The sequence below is a fragment of the Pelecanus crispus genome, chromosome 2 (genome assembly GCF_030463565.1).
Source record: "Pelecanus crispus isolate bPelCri1 chromosome 2, bPelCri1.pri, whole genome shotgun sequence".
NCBI lineage: Eukaryota > Metazoa > Chordata > Aves > Pelecaniformes > Pelecanidae > Pelecanus > Pelecanus crispus.
In genome coordinates this window covers 118,601,681-118,626,346 of record NC_134644.1, presented here as the reverse complement: position 1 = coordinate 118,626,346, position 24,666 = coordinate 118,601,681, and the positions used below count along the sequence as shown (strand labels likewise).

Here is a 24,666-nt window from a genome sequence, read left to right as displayed (position 1 = left end):
GGAAACTGCAGGCAGGTCAGCCTCACCTCAGTCCCTGGGAAGGTGATGGATGGAGCAACTAATTCTGGAAACCATTTCCAGGCATATGAAGGACAAGAAGGTCATCAGGAGCAGTCAGCACAAACTCATGAAGGGGAAGTGACTAACTTAACCTGCTATGATGAAATGACTGGCTTGGTAGATGAGGGCAGAGCACTGGATATTGTCTACCTTGACTACAGTAAGGCTTTTGATGCTGTCTCCCATAAGTTCCTCACAGAGAACCTGATGAAGTATGGGCTGGATGAGCGGACGGTGGGGCAAGTAGAAAACTGTCTGAACAGCCAGGCCCAAAGTGGCACGGAGTCCAGTTGGAGGCCAGTCACTAGTGGTGAACCTGAGGGGTCTATAGTGGGTCCAGTCCTGTTCAACATCTTCATTAGAGATCTGGATGTTGGGGCAGAGTGCACCCTCAGCAAGTTTGCAGATGACCCAAAACTGGGAGGGGTGGCTAATACACCAGATGGTTGTTCAGCAAGGGGAAGTGCCGTAGTCCTGCACCTGGGGAGGAACAACCCCATGCACCAGTACAGGCAGGGGGCTGTCCAGCTGGAGAGCAGCTTTGCAGAAAAGGGCCTGAGGGTCCTTCTGGACACCAGGTTGACCATAAGCCAGCAATGTGCCCTTGCTGCAAAGAAGGCCAATGATACTCTGGGCTGCATTAGGAGGAGTGTTGCCAGCAGGTCGAAGGAGGTGATCCCTACCTTCTACTCGGCACTGGTGAGGCCACAGCTGGGACACAGGGCCAGTTCTGGGCTGCCCATTATAAGAGAGATACGGATGTACTGGATAGAGTCCAATGGAGGGCCAGGAAGATGATGAAGGGACTGGGGCATCTCTCCGGTGAGGAAAGGCTGGGAGAGCTGGAACTGCTCGGCCTGGAGAAGAGAATGCACAGGGAGATCTTACCAATGTGTACAAATACCTGAAGGGAGGGTGGAAAGAGGACGGAGCCAGGCTCTTTTTAAGTGGTGTCCAGTGACAGGACCAGAGGTAATGGGCACAATCTGAAACACAGGAGGTTCCCTCTGAACATCAGGAAACAGTTTTTTATTGTGAGGATGACCGAGCACTGGCACAGGTTGCCCGGGGAGGACGTGGCGCCTCCAACGTTGGAGATACTCAGAAGCCATTTGGACATCCTGCACAAGCAGCTCTGTGTGTCCCTGCTTGAGCAGGAGGGTTGGACCAGATGACCACCATCCTTGGGGATAGTACAAAGCCATCTGGAGATGGTCCTGAGCAGCCTGCTCTGGGTCAGTGGTCTCCAAATTCTTTTGATCATGCACCCCTATCAGTAAAAAATTTTTGAGCATGCACTCCCAATAAGTGCATAATTATTTATAATTTATATACACATACCACTATACAAATACAATTAGTTAAAATGTGCACAATAAAAGACATTTATAAAAGATTATATAAAGATGAAATAAACAATGTTTTTAAATTTTATTTTAGTAATGGTAAAAAAAATACTTTTTGTTCTCCTAGTTAAAATATTGCTATTAGTAATAATTTTTTTAGGGACAGCTGTGTGCTTGAATATGCTTCATTATTTTTCAAAATCTTGGTTTAACACTTTATGATGCAGCAATTTGAAGGTCTGCCTCTAAGTTCAGTTTATTTTGATATTGGTAGTTTCAAGGTTTTTTTGGCTGAGTTCTTGGGACATCTGATTAGGTCGAGTGTTGTTACCTCGTAATGTGGCTGACAAAGAGCTCTTACTAAGGAGAAATGTCAGCTCTGCCATTTTCTTGTTGTTCGCTTGTGCTTGCATTATTAGTATCATCTTCAGACTTTGATTTCTTTGCAGGAATTTTTTTAAGCCACTTGTCCATTTTGTGAGGGTTACTTTGCTTCAGTTAAAACTACATAATGTCCATAAATCCACTTAACCAGGCACACTTGAACTGCAATACGTTGCAATTTGTTTAAAGCAAATGATCAAGTGAGGGCATCACTGTCATCCCCTCTGTTTTGTGGAGCACCCACTCTTCCCCCAGGAAGATGTGACCATCTGACATATGGACTGACTGAGAGTGCCAGTCTCCAGTTGTATATTAAATATTAGTAAAGTTTAATTTTTTTCTTATTTTTACATTATTTAAAAAAAAAAAAAAGTAACACTTTCTTCCCACTCCCCAATGGATTATCATGCACTGACCCCACTTTGGAGACCAGAGCTCTAGGTTGCCCATGTTTGGGGTGAGGGACGTGAGATGACCTCCAGAGGTCCCTTCCAACCTCAACCCTTCTGTGATTCAAGAATCTAAAAATGCTGAGAAGTAATTTTACAAATACATTTAAGTGGCATGTTTGAGATGATGTCGTTGTGGTAACTGGATTATTCTGTCCAAATGCTTTTTTCAGAGAGGGAGACAAACAGGAAGAGGACCCAATAGCCATGGATGTGTAATTGTCAAATTAACTCCGGGAGACAATTGTAGGGGAGCGTCATGCTTCCACACCTGAAGCTGAAAAGAGGACTGTGTTGCTCATTTGTGGGAGCAATACTTCAAAGGGCTGTAAACAGTTAGGAATGTTTGCTGAAGTGAGAAAGATTCAACTAATCATCAGGATCTGTACAGCACAGATAGGGAGGGAGGGAGGGAGGGAGAGAGGCATTTTGTGAAGGAAGTTTAAAAAAAAAAAAAAAAACAAACAACCTCCAAGTCCCAGAAATGTTAAATATTATGGAAAAAAAACCCATGCAAAACACACTGACTTAAACTCTTCTTCTAGTATGTTTTTAACCTGAACAAATAATACTTTGCTTTTCCAAGCAAGTTGTGGGCTGTCACCCTTGGCTCCAAAGGGAGCAGAGGAACTGCAGGATGTGAATAGGTCAGGCTGGCTGAGAGTAGGATGGGGGACTGCAGTTCATGATTTGACATGACAGTAGGAGAAATACCGAATTCCACCCATGAACAGAGTTGAGAGCTAAGACCTGGAGTGTGCTCAAATAGATTATGAAAGAAGAGAATGCAGTTAGCTCAGTAACTCTGACATCTCTATGATTTAAAATGTTTAAAATCTGTGATTGCATATGTCACTAAAAGATATGCTCTCGTTCAGGCAGGAATTAATTACTTTAAGTCCTGAGGTCTGTGCTCTATGTTGGGTTAGACTGGGTGATGACAGATCAAGGTATGAATGTCTCCATCCGCTTGAAATATCCCTGTATTTGGACTGCATTGACACTTGACACACAATTCTTAGCACCCACTGACATCTTTAGACCTGTTGGCTACCTCAAAAATAGAGGCCAAACATAACTTTTATTAAGATTTTTGAATATTTCAGAAAGATGCATTTGCATAAGAAGAAAGTTGCCCCAAAAGCTCAACTGCTTATTCTTTTCTCTGTAAGTAATTTAAGGTAAACTAAGACAGATACTTCAAAATACATGTGAAAATATACCTGTATACGCTGTATATAACGGGTTGTGTGATATTACTAAAATGCTGTAATAAAAAGTGGGTACTTTCAAGTAATTAAGCCAAAAACTCTGGGCTAGTCTAATCTGTCAGAAATCAGTGATACTGTCCTAATCTGTACTGTTTGGAGACATGAGCATACATTTAGCTTTTAATAGATTATCCTGTCCTGAAGTGAACTTTGGCAACTGAGAGGGCAAGACCTTCCCAATTTACTAACGTACTGGGGTCCCAGGAATATTGGACCTTTTTCACAAAGGATCAGAGATGCTTATCGTAGTGTTATGACCTGGACAAAACATCCCTTTCATCAGGCATGGAGCAGGAATTAGTAGAAAGCAAAAATAATTTGAATCACCACGACGGTCCTTGGATTTGCTAGTGCTTAGGTATTACAGTCACTTGCATGCAGACCTGAAATTGTTTCTACAGGGTTAGAAAGCGTGAAGCTCTGTGTGTCCTCTATTTGTCTTTTTGTTGTGGTACAACATTTAAGTGAGTTTAGTGCTGACTTAATCCTCTTACAAGCAAGAATTGGAAGTAATTATTTCATCTGGGTAGTGTAGCAGTAACACCCTGTTCTGCTAGGTGGCAGATTCGAGAGTTCAGTCTTTGGGTCATATGAGTTTGGGCATGTCAGTGTTGCAGCAGTGGTGTTTCTAATACTCTCAAATGTGGGTCTCTCTTACAGATCAGACCTTGTGAAAATGTCAGAGGTTTCTAAAATTAATTATTTCTTCTTCTTCTGGGAGGAGGTTACAGACGTGATGAATGAAATAAAGTATAATTTATTGCAAGAGATAATGACTAAAAATGAGGGAGAAAAAAAAAAAGCAGTAGCTAACTACATTTAAAAATAGAAAGTTATTTGTACCTGTAGCAGAGTGAAAGCCTGTTGTGCTGACTGAATTTAACAAGCAGACCTGGGATTCAGCCTTGCCTCTGCTAACGACTGGAGGCGTTATTGATGTAGTGAACTAATTACCCGTGTGATGAAGTTGTCTGCTGGAGGTTTTTGACTGCTTCATCACTGTGGCACCTCCTACAGGTTAATTCATTGAGCAGCACAGGTAAAACCTCCAGATGGAGGTCCTGCTCTCTTTTCATTCAGGCACAAAGGGTTGTACTGACAGCAGTAACTAAATTGAGATGAATATTTTCCTGAATTATTGATCGATCAAGTAGCAAGAGCTGTATCAGAGCTAAATGGTTTGGGATGCATCTGTAGCGGTTCATAGCCACTGCATGGGAAAAGGCATACACAGTAACTTTAAAAAGCAAACCAGAATGAGTAACAGCCTTTCTCACCTGAAGGAAAGCCCCCAGATTAAATGATGAAAACTACAGCAGAAAACCTGGAGATTAAAAAAGGGGGGGTGAGGGGAAAGGGGGGGGGGAATTCTTCAATTAGCAGGCAGGGAAGGGGCTGCCTGGGCTTCAATATCTGTTTGAATTCCTTCTGTGGATAAAATTCTCTTATGGTATTTGTTCTCAAATGTCTCAGTACACACATTAAAATTCAGAACATAAACAGCTCATTTAATTAGATGATAAAATATTTCACTTAGAATTTATAGGGAAAAATACCATTTGTAAGATAGTCTAATAACAAATTTAATGAATACCAATGTGTCCTGTTTATTTTTTCATTTGCTCTATCCATTGATGAAGTAGAATATAAAAGTCTGTATTTGGACAGAATATATTGAAGTTTGATATATTGGGCAGAAGAAATATAAAATCCATCAACATTATTAGTTTTATGAAAATATTTTAAAGTTGTGGAATCCTTTATACAGAAATGTTTAGTGGGTTTTTTTTAGTGAGGGTTTTTTATGTTTGTTTGGCTTTTTGTTTAATTGTGGTATAGCTGAAAAGCCTCTGAGACCAGCAAAGCTAACGCTGCCTTTGTTCTTTACTTAAAGCTAGAAGTGTGTTGTAAATAGTCTGGATTTCTCATCCAAGCTTAATATGCTGTTATCTAACAGGATGCACTAAGTGTTCTGTAACAACTGCAGAACTCATCAAGCAAATGGAAAGATTAGCCCTGAAAGCAAGCTTCAAACTTCTATTTTCTCACAATCAATAGGCAAGTAATGCACATTGGATTTATAATGATATTGAGATTGACTGCTTAAATCCTTTCTAAAGTTCAAAGCTGGAAACAGATTGTGTGTACAAGCAATCCACAGTAGAGTTTCTGAGTGGGGGCTTGTGATAAAAAAAGTGAAATTGGGTTTGACTGAAATGGCCCATCAGTCCCATATGGGTTTAGCAGGAAGATTTCAGGCTCAAAAAGACAGAGGTTTGGAGAAGCATCAAGCATTGGTTTCACATCACCTGAGATTGCTTTGTGGAGTCTGTCTTCTGGGAGAAGTAAAGACAAGACGCTCATTAAAAATGAGCAGCACCAGGGAGAATGATTGAGCTTCAAGTACACTTGTGTTTTTTAGCTTGAAGAGTTTAAAGGTGAAGATATGTTTTAAAAGCTCAGCTGGCAGATGAGAAGAATGCTGTCAGGTTTCTCAATGAAATCTCTTTATATATAGATAAATAGGATATAATAGTAGTTTTTTTGACAACAGCAAAAAAAAGCCTCAAACCCAAAAAACTTACTCAGCTCAGAATGTCCTGGTAGTTGGATGAAATGATAGTTAATCTCTCAGCTGTCAAAACTGGATTTGAGAAAGCAGGTTGTCTTCAGTCCTGCTGTCTGACAGCTTCAGAGGCAGTAGTAACTGTCTGTAAAAGTTGTGGAAGCCAGGGAAGAAATGAGTCTTGGGGCTCACTTTGAGGATATTCTACACTGTACTAGCAATCCAGCTGTGGTAGCTTAAAGTTTGCTGTGGGCCCGCTGTCTTAGAGCTGACTGTTACCTATTCTAAGACTTTGAACTATTTTGCCCTGTTGTATTTATTGCCCTTCAAAAAACATGATGATACTGAGCTTTAAAATCAGAACGTAGCTTCTTATTTGCTTCTTATTCTGATATAATCTGTGCTGTTAACAGATGCAGTTATAGTAGTTATACAGTAAAGTAATTTAAAATATCACAGGTTTTGATTATTCTATGACAGCATAAGGGTTGTTTGTCAATGTCTGTCCATTTACCTAACACTGTAAGGCAAGGAATGAACAAAGCGACTTTGACCTATGAAGTAACACTTTGGTTTCTTCTGTCAGAGCAAGTGTTCTTTAGCTCAGCCTGAATTGTAAATTTATGCGATAAATGTGTTGAAGCAACGTAGTCTTTTTCTCATAGTCTCATAGCATGAAATGCAGCTGAAAGCTGATTTGTTTTGTGGAAACTTGTATGACTCTTGGCACAACCATAGACAACAGAACAGTGGCTGCTTACTGTGTTGCTTATTCTTGCCTTCATTCACATCCTTTCATTCATGCACATCCATTACAACGTGCAGAAAAACTTTTGGGGGGATAATTGTATAACATAATTTCTAACTAAGAATGAAGATGTTGGATTTTAGTAATTTCAATAAAAAGTGCTATTTTTCAAAGTTATTAAAAAGTACCTTAGTGAAAATCAGGTTTCACTGGGATCAGGAGCTTAATGGCTTTGTGAGTTGAATGGCTGGCAGTGCTGGTTGTGGAAAAGGTGGTTTGACTGTCTTTTATTAGGCTGTGTTTCCCCAGACCCCTAAGGTGGATGTGGCATGAAAAGGTTTGTCCTCGTGACAAACTGAAAAGCTAATACAGTGTTTCCTGAACGGATGTTAGAGAAATGGTCTGGTGCAGTCTTGTAATCACAGTCTTGATGATTGTATGTTTCTTAGGCTCCACTGTGTTTTACATAAAGTGTTGGGGCGAGCAGACCCTTTATGTTGATGGATTTTGGCTGTGAGGCATGCATTTCAATCCATTCCTCCCAGCTGGGGGTGGGGGGGAAGATTGAATATCCCCACCCTGTTTTTTCTTTCTCAATTGCATTTTATTTTATCTCAGATTTTCTAGTACATAGATTTCTTTCTTTGAGTATCATCTGTGCAGTTTTGTATTGTTTCCCAGATGCCTTCCCCTGCTCTCTTCTCCCCTCCCCTGGACAAATCTGTCTGGGGCAGCTCTACTGTGCTATATTTTAGCGATATATGAAGATGCTGGGGTACTCAGGTGAGGTGAAATGAAAAGAAATAAGCAGTTTTCAGGATAATCAATTTAAAAAGTGGAATTAATATGAAGCTACTGAAAGCAGACAGCTGTCTGTCTTCCTGTTGTTGGAATTTGCCTATCTTCAACAGATCGGCGCAACTGTTTAAGCCCCTCCTACATACCGTACTGAGGGATTAATGGTGAGTGATTCCTGAGCTTACCCTTTGTCAGGGCAGCACTTTACCTAAGGAAACAATTTAGGATTTTGCCTCTAGGCCTCAGTAGCTCTCTCTATAGGAGCAAACGAAACCAGGAAAAAGAATCAAATGAGTAATTTCTTGCTATGTTTAGATGTTTCCTTTTTAATTCCAGCTGCACATGCTTGGGCATGTTTTGGTGATAGCTCTCCTCAGTGAACTGAAAGGAGAAGTGAAGGTAAAATTGCAATAAAATCCAAGTGAGGAAAGGATAGAGGCAGTCTAAATAATAATTGAATTAATAGGAGCAGCTTCTGTTGCCAACATCAGAAATCACAAATAGATGCTGAGTGGAAAAGAGATACCTATGGTATGTATTTTGTCCCTTGGCTGACAGAAGGGTGAAGTGCTGCAGACTACTGCTTCAAAGTTGCAACTGGCTAATGTATGGTCCAGGAGCTAGGAGAGAGTTCAGAAAACATTGTCGTGTGTTTTACTGTAGTTTTTCAAAACAGAGGTGTCACTTCAAGTCCCTTAAGAGGTACTGCATGTTGACTTGTCAAAGGAAAATATACCCAATTGTTACCTTCTGTATATATTACTGCAATATGTACATCTGTTTCCCACCCTCCCAGTAGGTCCTTACTAGTCTCCATTTCAAGTAAATGGGGAAAAAATACCTCTCCCACATCTCTGTTCTGTAGCATCTGTTTTCTTTACCAACCAAGATGATTGAATGCTTTTACACATTTAATAAAGGGGTTTTGTGCACTGCTGGGTGGTAGCTATAAAAATAAATTAAGTGAAACCTGTGATATAAACTATATGAAAGAGGTGTTCAGTTGCATTTTTGTTTTTCTCAGGAGGCTTATTCCACTGCCAGAGTATCTTCTGAACTTTTAATTCTATTTTAAGTGTGTGAAAAGAAGGTTCCTTTTGTTAGTTATTTGTAGGTCAAAGCTTTATGTTGAAACATTTCAGGCAGTTTATACAAGAGACTTCTGCATTTTGAAGCATGGTTTTGTCATGTATTTGTGATAAACAAGATAGAAAACATAGGGGAAATCTGCCTTTTATTCATTTTTGTAGTGGCTTTGACCACAGTTCAGAATTTCAGCAGGTTAAGTCAGCTCCAAAACACATGTACATCACCTGTCTCCCTTTTGCAACTGGTGTGCCAAATGTGATCTTTTTAATAAGCTGTATACATCTGTAGGTTAAATATATGTTACAAATTGAACTTCTAGTTGTTCTTGAAAAGTCATTGCAAAGGTCTTATCGTATGGAGATTTTTTTTTTTTCTTACAAGGCTTTCTTTCAAAGAGTTATCATAACTATTTATTACATTGGTAAAGTGAATTCCCTGATCTGGAACTTGATTTAAGCATTAAATTCATAATTAAAAAGGTACAACAGTATGTATACAAAAATAAATGAAAACTAAAAAAAACCCCAAAACAAAACAAAAAAACCCACAAACCACCAAAACCCCACAACCACTAAAATTTATCCATAGTAGCTATTTGATAAGGAATGTCTCTTTTAGTGTTAACGTGTGTTGGACTGGAAGACCAGCAGTTTTAACACCTAGCATGATATCCTTCCCTATTACTAAAGCATAAAATCCAAATGACTTTTGCAAATATGCTTGTTTTAATAATAACTTTCAAAATAGGGTTTCTTAAATACGTTTCTACATAATACTGTACTTCCTTGAACACTCGAGTATTTCTTTTGGTAGATGTGTTCTAATTAATGACAGCTGCAGCAGGGATATAATTTGTGTATGTAAGCATGCATGTGCATTTGCCCATATAATCCATGCCATACATTAAGAGAAGCTATCACTAACATTGCAAAATCAAGCACCCTGGTGTTTAAAAAAATGCCAGAAATAAGTTTGCTCAGAGAATGTTAATGTGCACCCGTTTTCCCATGGGCCTCATTAATATTCACTGATACAAAAATGACACACATGTATGGATATTACTTACATGAGATGGGTGATATTTATTTTAGGAGCCCTTATTCAACGTCTTGTCTTTTATCCTTGATGTGTAGTGTCTGTTCCTGTGTCTAGGTATCTAAAAGGAATTTACATGCACATTATTGAGAGGAAACTGTTCCTTTTTTTTCAGGGCTTTTCACTAGAGTCCAGGAACCCAAATTTTGAATTATCCTCAATACCTATTAGGCAAGTGTAATTTTTTAGAAAACACTTTATTTGTCTGAATGTGGGCAGGATTCCAGGGGAAGTTAGAACTCACAGATACGTCTTCCGTAAAATGCAACTTTGCTACACAGTGTCCCGTGTCACCAAAACTGAAACATTTTTGGAGACATTTGTGTTGAGTCAGTTTCTATCAGGTAAGTGGAGGGAGAACAGAGAGAATAATTGTAAATGTTTTATGAACATGCAGTGAGCTTTTGAAGTCTCATAAATAACAGGTTTAAATGTTTATCCGAAAGGATTTTTTTCTCTATACTGTCATCACCTGCAATACTGCTGGAATGGGGTCCGTGAATTCAGAACTCTCTAGGATTCTCATACTACCTTTTCCACATATCTTAGCACAATTTTGTATCATTTCCTATCTGTTATTCTCCCTTACAGACAGAATTAATATCTGTCCTTTCTTAGTTGCAAAATACATCTTACCTCATCATCTCTGCTCTGGGTCATGAGATTTTGCCAGATAGTTCTTCCATCCTCTACTTTTCTCAAAACCCTTTCTGAGCACAGCCACAATCAGGGAAGTTCTTTAGCTGTAAAATCTGTTCCCTCGTGCTCTTCTCCCTCACCCCGCGCATATGCAGACTTGACAAAATGTAGATACTGTTTTAAATTAGATTGACTTTATGCAGCACATGGTTTTTCAGAGTCCCTGACCAGTAATCTAGATTACAGTATTATTTTACAGCTCTGAACACTTGTCCCTAGTATAAATCAAAAACTTGGTATATTTTGAGAGAAAATAAATGTTCCTTTTTAAAACAGACTACCCACCATTGAAAGCTCACTTGTAAAGCCTGCATAGGAACTTTTGGTGTAAGTCACTGCAGATACGTGGCAGCTCTGTGTGCATTTTGGAGGCACATAGAGGAGAGTTTCTTTTGCTAGCTATCTCCAAGCTAGCATGTCTGGAAAGTCCTTTTAACGTGTAATGCTGTAACACCTTTGAGAGGACAGGTGGAGCCTTTTTTTGCTGAGAATCTACACACAAAGCAGAATCCAGGCAGGCTGTTATGCCCTGTTTCTAATACGTTCCTTAAACCATCCCTTTTATGTAGCTGTAGTTAATTTACTTGAAGCTTGGCTCAGCCATTTATTGATTTCAGAGAGGTAAACAGTTTTGTATTATGCAACTTCTGTCATCACCCTATTTTTAATAAAAGTTATACAGCAGACCAGACCTGCCATACAGGTTTAGAGACAGCATTTTCATTTTTTTTTATGTTAAAAATTATTCATTGGTTCCCAGCATTGCTTTCTCTGATAGCCAGTTTATAATTGAGAATGGCTTTTTCTATTCCATTTTATGACTTCTTACCTGACCCCAAAGGAGTAGTTGTTTATTCTTTGATTTGATGGTTTGTCAGCTTGGGGCTCACGAGCCTGTTTGTGTAATGCTGTGTTTCTCAGATCATTTTCTAATTGTTATGAGAGTGTCTAGATAGGTTGATTGCCCTGAAATCTAAAATTTTAAAAATGTAAAAGGAAGCACAAGGCAGCACAGTAATGCTGCCTCATCGTCCTGAGCAGTAACCATTGGGGATGACAGCTGACTCATTGACAGTCTAGTCAAGCTTAACAGTTGCAGTTTGTCACAGTTTTCAGTTATTTCACTTTTCATTTGCCTTGGTGTGTTGTCCAGGTGATGTGCTTGGTCCATTGCTGTTGGATGCAGGGATGTTCATGACGACAGGAGGGAATGCAGCTGGCTGAGGAATGGTATATTCCTGGTTTGGGCAGAGGCTCCTTTTTTTTTTTTTTTTTTTTTTTTAATAGACAGAAATACAAGATCCATTGCCTAATAGGAGATTAATCTTTCACTGCATTTTCAAAGCCCCCTGATACCGCGCATGGTCTAGACACCCAGCTTTTGGATCAGATATCGAAACCTTTATTTTCTGTTTCAAAGGATAGCTACATTGTACTTAGAGTTAATCAACATGAACACATTTCCAGTATGAAACTGAATATACAGACAACAGAATTTAGGATATGTTTTAAATGAGATAAAGAAGAATTCTAATAAAATGTGGGATTCAGTACAGTCCCCTTATGTGTTCACCTATTCTGCAACAGCATTCATGGTACTATGGCAGACCAGAAACCACAGAGTTTTGCTGTAAAGAAAAAAATGTATTTTATCCCAAAGCAGGGCCTTTGTGTCAGTTCTAGTATGCTCATATGTTCCGTGCCAATGCTAGCAGTGATAGTCATAAGTATTGCAAGTTTAAGCACTTGTACATTTGGCAGCAAATTTTTGATAGAAAGTACATATTAATCTGAGATCATTGCAGTATATAAGCCCAACGAAAATAAAGCAGTGTCCAGTGTAACTTGAACTTTTTTCTGTGTTAATTTTTGTCACTTAGCCAATTTTATCTTCTCTTATCCTACTTTTTGATAAGGTATTCTTGGAGAATACTTCACAAGAGATGTCATAGTTATAGTCTAACACACAGAATACTTTGAATAAAACTTTATTCACATTAGGAAAAATATAGTGCATTCTTTATCCCATTTACTTTAATTGGTTGCTTTCGTCTTAAATTATATTCCTTGTTTAAGCTCATAAATTTTTCAAGATCTAAAGTAATTTAACGAAATAAAAATAGAAACGTGCAAAAAGGACTACATTTGGACAATGGCATAGTTATATTGAACTGGATTCATGATGGTTAAATGGATAATTGCAGTTGAAAGAACCCTAGGCTGTAATAGACTGTGTTGCATCTTGTGTGTTTGTCAAATCAATTCCTCTTAGGAATCCAAAAATATCTATAAAATGTAGCATAAGCCGAAGAATCTTAATGGGATATGTATCTCCTCTTTTACTTACAAATATTTCAGTCAGCACAGAACTCATCCTTTAAAATACAGTTCGGCTATCCAAACTGTAATGCCAGTATAACAGGCAGGGAAATTGCTTTGCTTGATTAAACTATATAGCAGACAGTATGTATTTTGATTGTTATTAGAAATTCTAATAGCAAAAATGGGCAGAATTTCTCAAGTGTGCTAGCTGATTATAAATAACTGCCTATCTTGGCAGTGGTTCATGTTTCAAAACAGTGCAACAATGAGAGACATTAAAGACCACTGATAATTTTTCAGATTTTACTAGCCCCTGTTGATATCATATGTGGATGACTTTTTATGAAGAACTTGTACAGTAAGAGCATCATGACTAGAAAATAGGTGAAGCACTGCGGAAGGACTTGAGTAGACGTAAATGTAGGGTTTTGTCAAATGTCAAGACCCGTTTCTAAAGAACTTCATCTGTTTGTAATAGTCAGATGTGAGGGTCATTAGGACTGTCGATGACTCTTGATTTACAGCAGTTGTTACTTGGCTAATTTGGCTAAGTTTTTATTTTTGTTGTTCCAGTAAGATGTTCTGTGTTATTCTTAGTTCAATCTATAAACTTGCCTATACTTCCAACACCTATACATGCCATGTATGCTATTCTAATCTACAAAAGACTTATCAAAAAGTCATGGCTGTGCAAAGCCTTCATTGGTATTCATCTTACCCGAAGTGGCTGGCTGTAGAAAGAAACGTGGCTTGGTACCTGTGCTGTTAAAGAGCTTATGTATGCTGGTCAGTGCTTTGGATAGGTGGCTGTACAGTTTGTTTACTTGTAGTAATACTCGCTACAGTTTGGTTATTAGTTGTGGGTGGAAGTGACTTAGGAATGGAAGGAGTTCAAAAGTTCCTTTTAAACTGTTCCTATAGCAGATGTGAAGATTAGATAGCCATTTTGAGGAAGTTATAAGATAGTAAATTCACAAAGGTTTGAAGGATGTAAATGGCAAAAATAAAAGAAAAAAAAGTAAATCCGACTGAGTGGTTTAGCTATAGACTTGCAAGAGAAATGAAGAAAAACAAACAGTGAGAAATGGTCCTGTGCTGACAGACAAATGGTCTAGACAAGTAGAACTGTTGTTCTTTTTAGCCACATTTTTGACATCTTCCTAACTAGCAAGAAGCCTTTACTAACCATCTGGAATCACAAACTCTCCCATTTTTTTCCAGTATTGGACGTTTTGCAGATCTTGGCTGTGCTTCTGGGTTTGAGCAAGAAAACACCTTAAACTTTTCTATGTCTTCTTATTGCTAGGGATACGTATGATGTAATGAGGTATGGGAGCTGTTCTGTACATTCATTAGTCCTGTGTTTGAATTGTAAACCCTGATTTATGCCAGGTTTTATTTGGATGTTTATTTTTTGCCAGGCTTGCCTGTGTTGCACACTGCATAACTTGGTATTTAAATTTATGTCCTAGTATCATTTGCAGTACCTTTGCAAGGAAACTGCCTTTTGCTTCACCTGTGGTTTGGGGTTTTTTGTTTTTCATAAAAAGCACAAATAGGTCTGTGAAAGTTGATGTTTTGCTTTTGTGTCTGAAACTTAGCTTGTGACTTATTTTATGAAGTTTGAAGTAATATTTATGCAAGGACTAGAACAAATATGTAAATGGCTGCCTAATTTTCTAAGCCTTCCCACTAGAAATGTTGCAGATGTTACTTGGTATACTTTATACAAATTTCTTGTATTTCTGGATTTGTTTAACTTTAGGAGACAGATAATTTATGTCTGTTGTTATCATTGAGGTGAAACATTAGAGTTTGGAGTTGCAAGTTCTTTAATGGGTTTTCTGTTCCCACTGGATTATCTGATTGAATCTTGTGCACTTAAAATTATACGGAAAGATATAATGTCCAGAGGTGCCAATTTCCCTGATATACCTAGAGCTAATGAAGACTTCCTATAGAAGGATATTTTAGAACAGAGAACAGTATAGTATGACCTGTATCCAAGGGCAGGGCAAACATAATATGTCTATAAAGACCAATGGCACTGTAAGAGAACAAAAAGTGAAATTATTTGGTGACCACGTATAAAATTAATTTCTTTTAAAGATGAAATGCTTGCAAAATGCTTGTCATGAATCTCAAATATAAACTGGGACTAGCTATTAGGAAGGCAGGACTTCAGTTAGTTGAAGCTTGTCAGGTATAATGAAATTTTGTCTTCTATTATCATACTTTTTGATAAGGTATTCTGTAATGCCATTTATAATGTACTAGGAAAATCTAGATTTTTAAAGTCTTTTTCAAAGCTAGATTTTGTCTGTTTCCTATTTTAATACAGCTTGGTAAGGCTAAGCCTGCTGTGCCTATGGACAGATAGCAAAGATGATGAATAGCCCTAAAGTTTAGTTTTGTTTGAACAGCTGTAGACTTTACTTTAATATGGACTGAAATATCTGTGACTAGGGTTATATTTGTTTTCCTGAATAGGAAAGATGTCATTCTTCACTGAAGTGAAACATCAAACATCAAAGAAAACAGAATTTTGCAACCCTGTGTTAGTCTCCTGTTAGAAGAGAACGATGTAAAAAAGCTGGAAAAACTTCCTCTGTACCAAAGGGAAAAAACAAAGCTTTGTCATTTTCTTGTGGATAATGTTAGATTCCATTCTTCTAAATTCGTGACATTAGACTTTTCCTTGCCCCAGCTTGGGATATAGTGTGAGCATTTATAACATGTTATTCTGTTCTAAATTACTTAGAAGAGAATGGGAAAAAGAGAGGAAATAATACTGAGAGTTTGAGGCTATGCATAGATTGGCATTTTCAGATAGATGTGTTGTGTTGTACCAGAGGTGCTGATCCAACAAACACCCAGGCTGGTACCAGTTTGCAACGCAGCACACCAGGGAGCGTCTAGGCCTTCCCTTGCTTGGAAACCAAGATACAGGAATGGGAGCTGATGTTCCCACAGTTTTCTTCTAAAATGTAGGTTCTCAGGCATGGAATAGTTTGTTTTGCCTGAAGAATGCTAATCGTTTGATCTTTTGATATTCTGAGTTTTACTGGGTTTTATTTTGTTGGTTTCTTTTTGATACCTGATGATTGTAATCAAGAGAAAATTTGTCTGTAGTTCTAAATCTGCTCTTTTACCCTTGGGATTTTGTTTTTTGTGATAAGAAGGTTTTATGCCCTCTCAGAAAGTGATAATTAATAAATATATAATCATTTTTATTAAAAGACATTTTAAAATTACACAGCCTGCATTGACTCATGTTGCAGTTGTTAGGATTAGAGATTCATAACCTGTTATCTGCATGCCTTGTTTAATTTTTATCTTTGTGTTTTTTTTACAGGATGCTGTACTTTCGATGAGCCTCTCAGTTCCTGTGGCTATAGTCAGTCAGACGATGATGATCTTAACTGGGATCAGGTGAACGCACCGATAAAGCCCTCCTCAGGTCAAGGGATGCCATCTGGTTGGTCTTTTATTTTGCTTTGATTCTCTTTGACATTAGCTTATGTGTTTATTCAGCATTTCTTGACGGTACTGTTGTTAGAATGCTACTTTGTCTAAATCTGTTTGTTAATTGCAATACTCAGATCTTCCAAGTGATTTTTATTAAGGATATTTTGCAAGGAAAGGTTTTCTTCTGTTGTGTGGGGAGCATAAAGGTTAGAAAGTAGAAATAGAAACTTGGTGTCATCAGGGAAAGCAGAAAAAACCCAGGCATGAAAATGAATTTGAAGTAGTACTAAAAACAGGCAGACAGGACTACTTGGGAAGAGGGAATAGTAAGGGATAAAACAAAGATGGCCTTAGGCATTTTCATTGAAAGAGATATTAATCAAAATCTGTTCTGAAAAGAAATGGAGAGTCAAAAAGAGGTGAGAGAAAAGGGAGGGGAGAGGTATCCCGAAACAAAGGGCCTCAATGATATTATACTTGTTGTGTTTAAAAGACAGTTGTGATATTACTATTTAATGTACTTTGTGTGCTGCATGTGGTTGGACGTAATTCCATAGCAAAAATCCTTGCATTCTGTTGAACTATAAACTTACTCTGGTAATACAGTCATTCCTTTACCACTTCACCCATACACATATGTAAAATCTAACCATTGGTTTTAAACTATTCACTAGCCTAAAATTTTTCAATTATTCTTTATTCATGTTTTTATCTAGGCATGTTAAGAGTTCCCCCCATGTACTGATCTCCATCTCCTGGGGGATGATTGCCTGCAGCCCAGCTCAGCATCTTTGGCATTTAAAGACTGAGCCTCCTGTGACTATTGTCACCTAAAAGTAGCCAAAACAAAAAGACCAATTGATAAAATCACTGGTTGTCACATCATGGGACTACTTCTGCATTAGCCTCATAATTTAGTATAAATATTTCCAGAACACTTAAAAGCATTGCAGATGAATGTCCTGGTGTTTCACATCCACTTTAATTAGTTTTTTAAAGCACCCGTAATGTACTTTATCATTTGTGTAAAATCTCTTTAGTAGTTGTCCTTCCCAAGAAAATGTTCCTCCCTTATTTTTGGATAAGGGAATTAGAAGAGAAACATGTGAATCTTCAGAAGTGACTATATAAACAAAACCTGAACATATGCAGTCATCACTAGTGGACTAATAAATGCACTAATCAGCCCTAGATAGCATTCCCTTGTAAAAACGCTTTCAGAGGTCTTCACTGTAGATTTATCAACATTGCCGTGTGTTGTGGGACAACATCATATCTGAGGTTGATGGTTGAACTGAAGTACCTTTTCCTTCAGCACTTCGTTTCCTCTGGCAAAGGTAGGATTCCCAACTTCAAGACAAATGTTCAGTTTGCCTGAGTCCCGGCACCTGGATCGTCATGCTAGATTGAGTTCATCATCCCAGATAAAAGAGATTCTTGCAAATTCCTTTTTAAACTGGCTCTTGTCTAGTGGTCTTGGCACATACTGCTAAAAATTTTCTGGACTGTTTCATTAGTGCTTAATGCTGTTTCTCAAGTTGGAGCTAACACACATGGTTTATCACTCATCTTCACTTGCAGCACATTCTTTTCTCGAACACGCCACTGGAAATTCTCTTTCTATTCCAAATTTCATTCATTACTCTCCCTGCTTGGATTTTGTGAAAGCGATTGGCACTGTATGTTGTTCAGTCTTCTTGGCAGATAGAAGAGGCTCAAATGTATGTTCTTTTCTGTGATGATCATAGGCTTGAAGATTTTTTGGTTTGTTTTGTTTTCCCAGGGGCAAGAGTCCAGACTAGGGACTGGTATTTTTATGGAGGGAAAATGGTATGTGTGTAACTTTATCGGATGTCATACAGCTTGTTTCTTACTTGTCTTCCTGCCTTTTTATCAGAAGACTAAAATAATGTTCAGATGATCAAGTAAAAAGATATTAAATTTGGTAATAAATTATATTTAGAGTTTAGGGAGTTTTATTTCTGCCCATAAAGGAATTGAAATATGCTTTGGGAGTCTTGGGTCAGAAGATGAATGAGTTAGTCTGAGGAGGGTTTTGGATATTGGTGCCTTAAAAGGTCAAAAACACCTTTGAGAGGGAAAGAAATGCTCATTTTTTGCAAATGAGAAGCAGTGTGTCTAAGGGCACGATTCAGTCAAGTGGTATCTAATTTTTCCTCATAATTTCATCTAGACGGTTTTTTCCTGTTCTTGTTCAAATCATCATCTTAATGATTTTAATTAGTTTTCAGTTAGCCTTAGCAGGAGAGTTATGTGATACACTTAAAAAATGATTTCAAGTAGTGTGTCAGCAGTTTCTGAGCTACGTATTTTAGAAAAAATAACTTCAGATGATAATGAGTAGAACATCTTAGATTAATGACTTGTGGGGAATTCTTGGCTTGAAAGCAAAATGCTTTTTGCAACAATGTTGTTATACTAGGCTGAAACAAGAACTCTCAGTTCAGTAGTCCCTTGTCAGTAGAAAAAATTAATGCGCGTAACATTCCTAATTTCAGGCAATATGCTCCAGTGAGTGAGTTGATGTCAATATATAATATTTTGTATAATTTGGTGGCAGTCAGGGGGAAGCACACTAGTTATGGCATTTGATTTATTTTAATCCACATGAGACTGTTGAAACCATAGCTGTACTTCAGACAGATAAATACTTTGGCTTGATATGTTATTTCAGAGGGACAAAAGAAATGTCATATAACATTCATGCATATGTATGCACGCATTAATGTACACACTATATATTTACATGTTAGTGAACATAAATAGTTCTTTGTGAGATGTAGTTTTAGATGAAAACTGGTAAGTTGTATCAAAGATAATAATAAAAAGTTTCTAAAAGTGTTTCTTACAATGGACTTTAATCCTTGTTGGATTGTTGCAGTAGTAGAAAAATATGAAGTCATTGCTACTGAAGTAAGTAGGGTGCTAGTGCTCTAATTTTCTTGATAAATATAAGCATGACCTTTAATGAGTCAGTACGAATCTGAAATCATGTTAAACAGACCCCAGAAGCAATGACATATATATATTTCTGTATATATTGGTACGGATTAAATGAGAGTGGTTAATCCACTGCTCTTCTGTTTCAAGTGCCCTGTGAGTCAGATGGAGTAAATGCTGTAGGAAGAGTGGCTCTTCCCTTTTCTCAGCCTCTGTCTTTCTCCTTGTCTTTCTGTTCCAAGAATGTATGTTTAATAATAGTGTTCAAAACTATAATTATAGAAACACTTAGTCGTTATTAATGCCATCTTGCATAGTCATGTAGAACACTTACAGCAGTTTGATATTAATGTGTTTATATAATACATGTTTACAATTATAGCTATCTGTAAGTCCTCTAGCTATAGTCCAGTAAAGATGTCTTCAGAAAAATATGCCCAAACAGTAGATTACTCTGTTGGCAAGGTGTTGGAAGGGGGGCAGGGGGACTGCAGGAGCAGCCTCTGTGAGAAGAGACCAGGGACAGCCCCACATTGGATGCCTCCAGATCCAGCCAGCTCCGGTGGACCCACCACAGGGCACAGCTGAGCCCCTCAGCAACGCTGGTGGCACCTCTGGGATAGCATATTTAAGAAAGGATAAAAAAACCACTGGGTAGCAGGTGTGAGAGAGAGGAGTGAGAAAAATGAGGGCAACAGCCCTGCAGATGCCAGTGTCGGAGAAGGAGGAGGGGGAGGAGGTGCTCCAGGTGCCGGAGCAGAGATTCCCCTGCAGCCCGTGGAGAAGACCATGGTGGAGCAGGTTGTCCCCTGCAGCCCATGGAGCAGCACACTGGAGCAGATATCCATGCTGCAGCCTGTCAGGACCCCATACCACAGCAGGTAGAGATGCCCTAAAGGAAGCTGTAGCCCGTGGAAAGCCCACGCAGGAGCAGGTTTGCTGGCAGGGTCTGTGGCCTGTGGGGGACCCATGCTGGAGCAGTCTGTTGCTGAAGGACTGTACCCTGCCGTAGGGACCCACGCTGGAGCAGAGCCTGAAAAACTGCAGCCTGTGGGAAGGACTCGCGTTGGAGAAGTTCGTGAAGGACTGTTGCCTGTGGGAGGTACCCCAAGTTGAAGCAGGGGAAGAGTGTGAGGAGTCATCTAGTTCGTAAATTTTCAGGGAGAGATTTTCATGCCTTCTTTCATGTTGCCTCGCTGTTGGAAGGTGCTCCCTCTAAACACATATGTGGCCTCCTTACTGTTTTTAAAACTTTCTTTTGTCATTGTGTCTGTTTAAAAAAAAAAAAAAAAAAAAAAGTTGTGCCTAAATCCCTTCACACTGTTCTGATCACTAATGTCTCCTTACCTCATTTGTTTGTTCCATTTTTTATTTTGTGTTTACCCAGCAGTTCTTGTTTAGTGCTCCAAAGTCTGGTGATAATGCAAATAAACATAAACGGTCTTCTGGAGCTTTTCCTCCTGCATTTCTAATCTGATTTTTGGTTGATCTCCCAGATCTTGATTTCTTTCTCTGGCCTATGCCTGCCCTACTCTCACTCCATAGTCCCATTTATACTCATGTCCCATCCAATTCATTGCGGCCCATCAGCATTTTGGCATTGTGGTGTTCCTACAGAGTATTCTGGTACTTTATATTAAAACTGAAACTATTGCTTATTCTGAGATGTTTGAAGGAAGGAATGCAGGCTGAGTGTGTGAGACTGCAGTAGAGAAGCCATCTCTCTGACTCCTGGCAGTGTATCCTAGAAAGGAAGACCAGAAGAACCAAGAGCAACAGAGGTGTTGGTTGGATTAAAGGGCAGGCGGGCTACGAGCTGAAGAATTAATATGTGTGAACATATATATAGACACATCCACGTGTATGGATGGATCCCAGTTTACCGACTGAGAACAAATGGCATACGGACAGCATTGAAGAGAAGAGAATGCAGGGTCAGAGCTCTGAAGCAGGGAGTTAGGTAGGATCTGGAGTAGTCTGAGGAATGAGTAGGGTAAGAGTTGAGAAAACTCGGATGAGTGAAACAAGCAAATGCACAAAACACAGGGAAGTACGAAACTTAAAATCAAACCAGAATTTTTGAGATATTTGAGTGCATTGTGTTAGTTTATATACTGCTACAGTGAGTCTTGTCACTGACAGTGATACAATAAGGATTTTACAGATTACTTTAAGAAATGCAAATATTGTCAAGAGTCTGCTCTATTTGTCATTTGCTGGATATCATTTCTGTTCATGTCCCTGTATTTTGCTACAAAACACTGTGTTCAGTTGTGTAAAATCTTTCTACAGTGTTTCACAGTTCCAGCTGATTTCTAAAGGACAGTAGCATCATTTTTCTTCGGTGCAGCAGTTGGTTTGATATTACTGAAGGGATGTCACTGCATTTGCAATGAGTCTCTGACATCAGACTTCCATTCATTTTGGAATAGTTCAAAATCAATTATAAACCAAATCTTCACAGGCTGCCATTCAACGCATTGAAAGGATGTTTTCAGCAGTGAAGAGTTCTGTGTTTAATATCGTGCTGGTCAAAGCCAGGATGAGGATTCTGTTTGTACTATTTGAGGTGATAATATATGATTTTCATGGCTCTATGTAATTTTTTGAATGGCATGCTATGGTTATTTGTATCCTGAATATCTAGTGCTGCTTGATGTTTAGCAATGTCTATGCAGTGTCTGCAGAAAATGCATATGATGTTTATATTAATTATTGTTTAAAATGGCCTTTTGATACCTAGTTAGCAGACATGCATAGCTATCAGATATTCTGTAAACCAAAATACTGATTTAAAGGAGTATTTAATGTTATAGAATGTGAAGTAGTTGTGTGAAAAAGGTGTGTTGTTGTTTAATTGTGTGTAGAAGAGTTGTGATCCTTTTAAAAAGACAGGTCAACTTGAAGTGATCAGGTGGCAAGCCTATATTAAGGCCAACTGCAATGTCTTAACATGTAAAGTTATAGTACTTTGACTTTCCATTGTGACAAGTATTTTATCATTAAGTGTATTTTAGCACTGCATTGTGTTTGTGTTCTGTGTTAGCAAGGATGCTTTTCTTCCGTTTACATTCATATAGAAGAGAATTACATGTGTTTCTTAGTCAATGCTGTTCCTTCTAGATTACTTTAAATAGCAGCATTTTTTTTAATTCATTTGAATGGTATCCAGAGATAACGTGAAGTACTACCAAGGTGTGGGAGTTGCACCTTGTTCACTGTGTTCAGGTTATGCTTTTTAGTAGAATTTTCTAGACCTGGAACACTAGCAAGTTTAGCATTTTATTGCACATCCAGGTAATAACTGCAGGCATTAAGGATGTGCCTCTTTTGCAAGCAGCTCCAGCTCACGTTGACACATTCAAGCCAGTTTCCAATTAACTGCGTAAGCTGTTACCAGTTGCTGCTAGTATGGAGCAACATGGAGGTCAGCCCGAGCAAACCACCTGAGTGCAGACCCAGTGAGCTTTGTGCTGCCATGGCTACAGTGCAAGCACTAAAGGGGTTAGCCACTTTAAAAACATACCTAAAGACTTAGTGAGTAGTGCGCTTAACAGATTTGTTCAACAACCGAAATAGTGCCACTAGCTATGTCTGAGGTATTGCTTGTTGTGATAACTTACAGGAATCTTATGGTCGTTTTTGTAACTTCTGACCTGACTTACAGATTTCAGCACCTGGCACAAATACTGGGTTTATTATGCATACTGAGCATCCAGTATCCTTGCAAAGGGAAGTAAAAGATTAATCAGCATCAGAACCTCTGATTCTGAATCACTGACAGACAATGTTCCTAGCTTGCTTAATAGGCCAACTAGACAAGTTAATTGAATGTATCTTGCCTACACGCCTAATAACTTTGAGACAAAATGGTGGGGTTAATATGCTAATGATTTTTTTAATCTTTTTTTGTAGATGTTCTCTACATATGACTTTTATTTTAGACTTTTTTCTTCTTTTGTAGAACAAAGTATTTTGAATATAAACAGTGTGGTTCATGAGGTAATGCCCAATGTAGATGTCTGACTTTCAAATTTTCATTTGAAGCAATGGGCTTTCTTTAGTATATATAACTGTAACTTACCAGGAGGAGGATAACAGTTGTCCTGTTTTCTTATGCATTCCAGCAGCCCTCTGATGTTTGAGTACAAAATCGCAGAACATGGTGCAACTCGTGGAAGCGAGTGGGAGATGCTACATTAGAATCCACCAATAGTTGTTAAAGATTTGTTAAAAATGCTTGACTGGAAAATGATGATATGATAAATTATGACTTTTTTAATGTTCAGGGAACTCTCCTCTTCCACAGAAGTCAGACAGAGGCTGTATGAAAGGTCTGGGAATTCATTTCTCATTAAACCAGAGTATCCTCAAAGCAACCTGGAAGGTAGAGTTGACTGCTGAGGGCATTTCTGTGTAACACCATGTAGTGCCACATAGTGCTAAGCGACCCCTTGCTGTGATTACACGTTTCCTGCTGAGGTTATATATAACACCTGCCATAATATATGCTGAGAAGCAGCTACCGTAATAAGCTCAACACTGGAGCTGGGTTTGAAATGGATTTCTTGACAACAAAAATGTTTAGGATTACAAAGTTTTACTGTTACACATTGGAAACCCAGTCTCCCTTCCATCTTCCACCCATAGTGCCAGACGCTATCCTGCTGGTTAAGTGCATCAGAATCTTGTTTCAGATTTCCCTGCTAAATTAAAAGTAGAAGTACACTGAATAACTGGGTTTTTGTTTGTGTGTTTGTTTTCCCTTCCTGGAGTATTCGTGAGTACCACCTTCGGATGAGGTAGGAGAATCCCAGCAGGAGGGAGGAAAAGGGCTTCATGTTGTAAAGCCAGTAAATAATGATTGAAGTATTTTATTGGCGATTCAGGACAACTACCTTTGCATTACCTTCTGGTGAACTGGCATTTTTCAACTGGAATATTGGTCTGGAAAAGAAAAATTTAGTTACTTCTGGTGGAGGCTCTTGGTTCAGGAAAGACCACACAGAATGTAAATCTTTTTGTCTGGGGATATGCCTGTGGCATGTAAATGTACCGCAGGAAGCTTTAATCTGGGTGGTTTGGGACTCCATAGTAATATAAAAGAAGTAGCACGTGCTTTAGTGTAGGGTTCCATAGGTACTCACTCAGTGCTGAAGGCTATGTTACTGTACCTTCCCTGCCATGGGTATCTTACTGAAACCACTGCAGTTTCTGCTCCAGTTTCAGCAGACTTGTATGAAGTAGCTACTATAGGAAGTGGGGCAGAAGACCAGCTTGGCTGAACACAGAACTCCTCGTGGAGCTCAAGAGGGAGAAGAAATTGAATGATCTCTGGAAGCGAGGTCAGGCTTCGCAGGAGGAGTACAGAGCTGTGGTTTGTTTATACAGGGAGAAGATAGAAAAGGCC

At 38.6% G+C, this 24,666-nt stretch overlaps 1 protein-coding gene across 1 annotated transcript in view; it reads left to right on the top strand.

The window, feature by feature from the left end:
• The window catches only part of PTPRM (protein tyrosine phosphatase receptor type M), a 509,987-nt gene that overhangs the window by 96,037 nt on the left and 389,284 nt on the right, over positions 1–24,666 (top strand). The window contains exon 2 of the mRNA XM_075706282.1: positions 16,183–16,305. Within this exon, the coding sequence (XP_075562397.1) occupies positions 16,183–16,305 (123 nt within the window). The remainder of the gene's footprint in view (positions 1–16,182; positions 16,306–24,666) is intronic.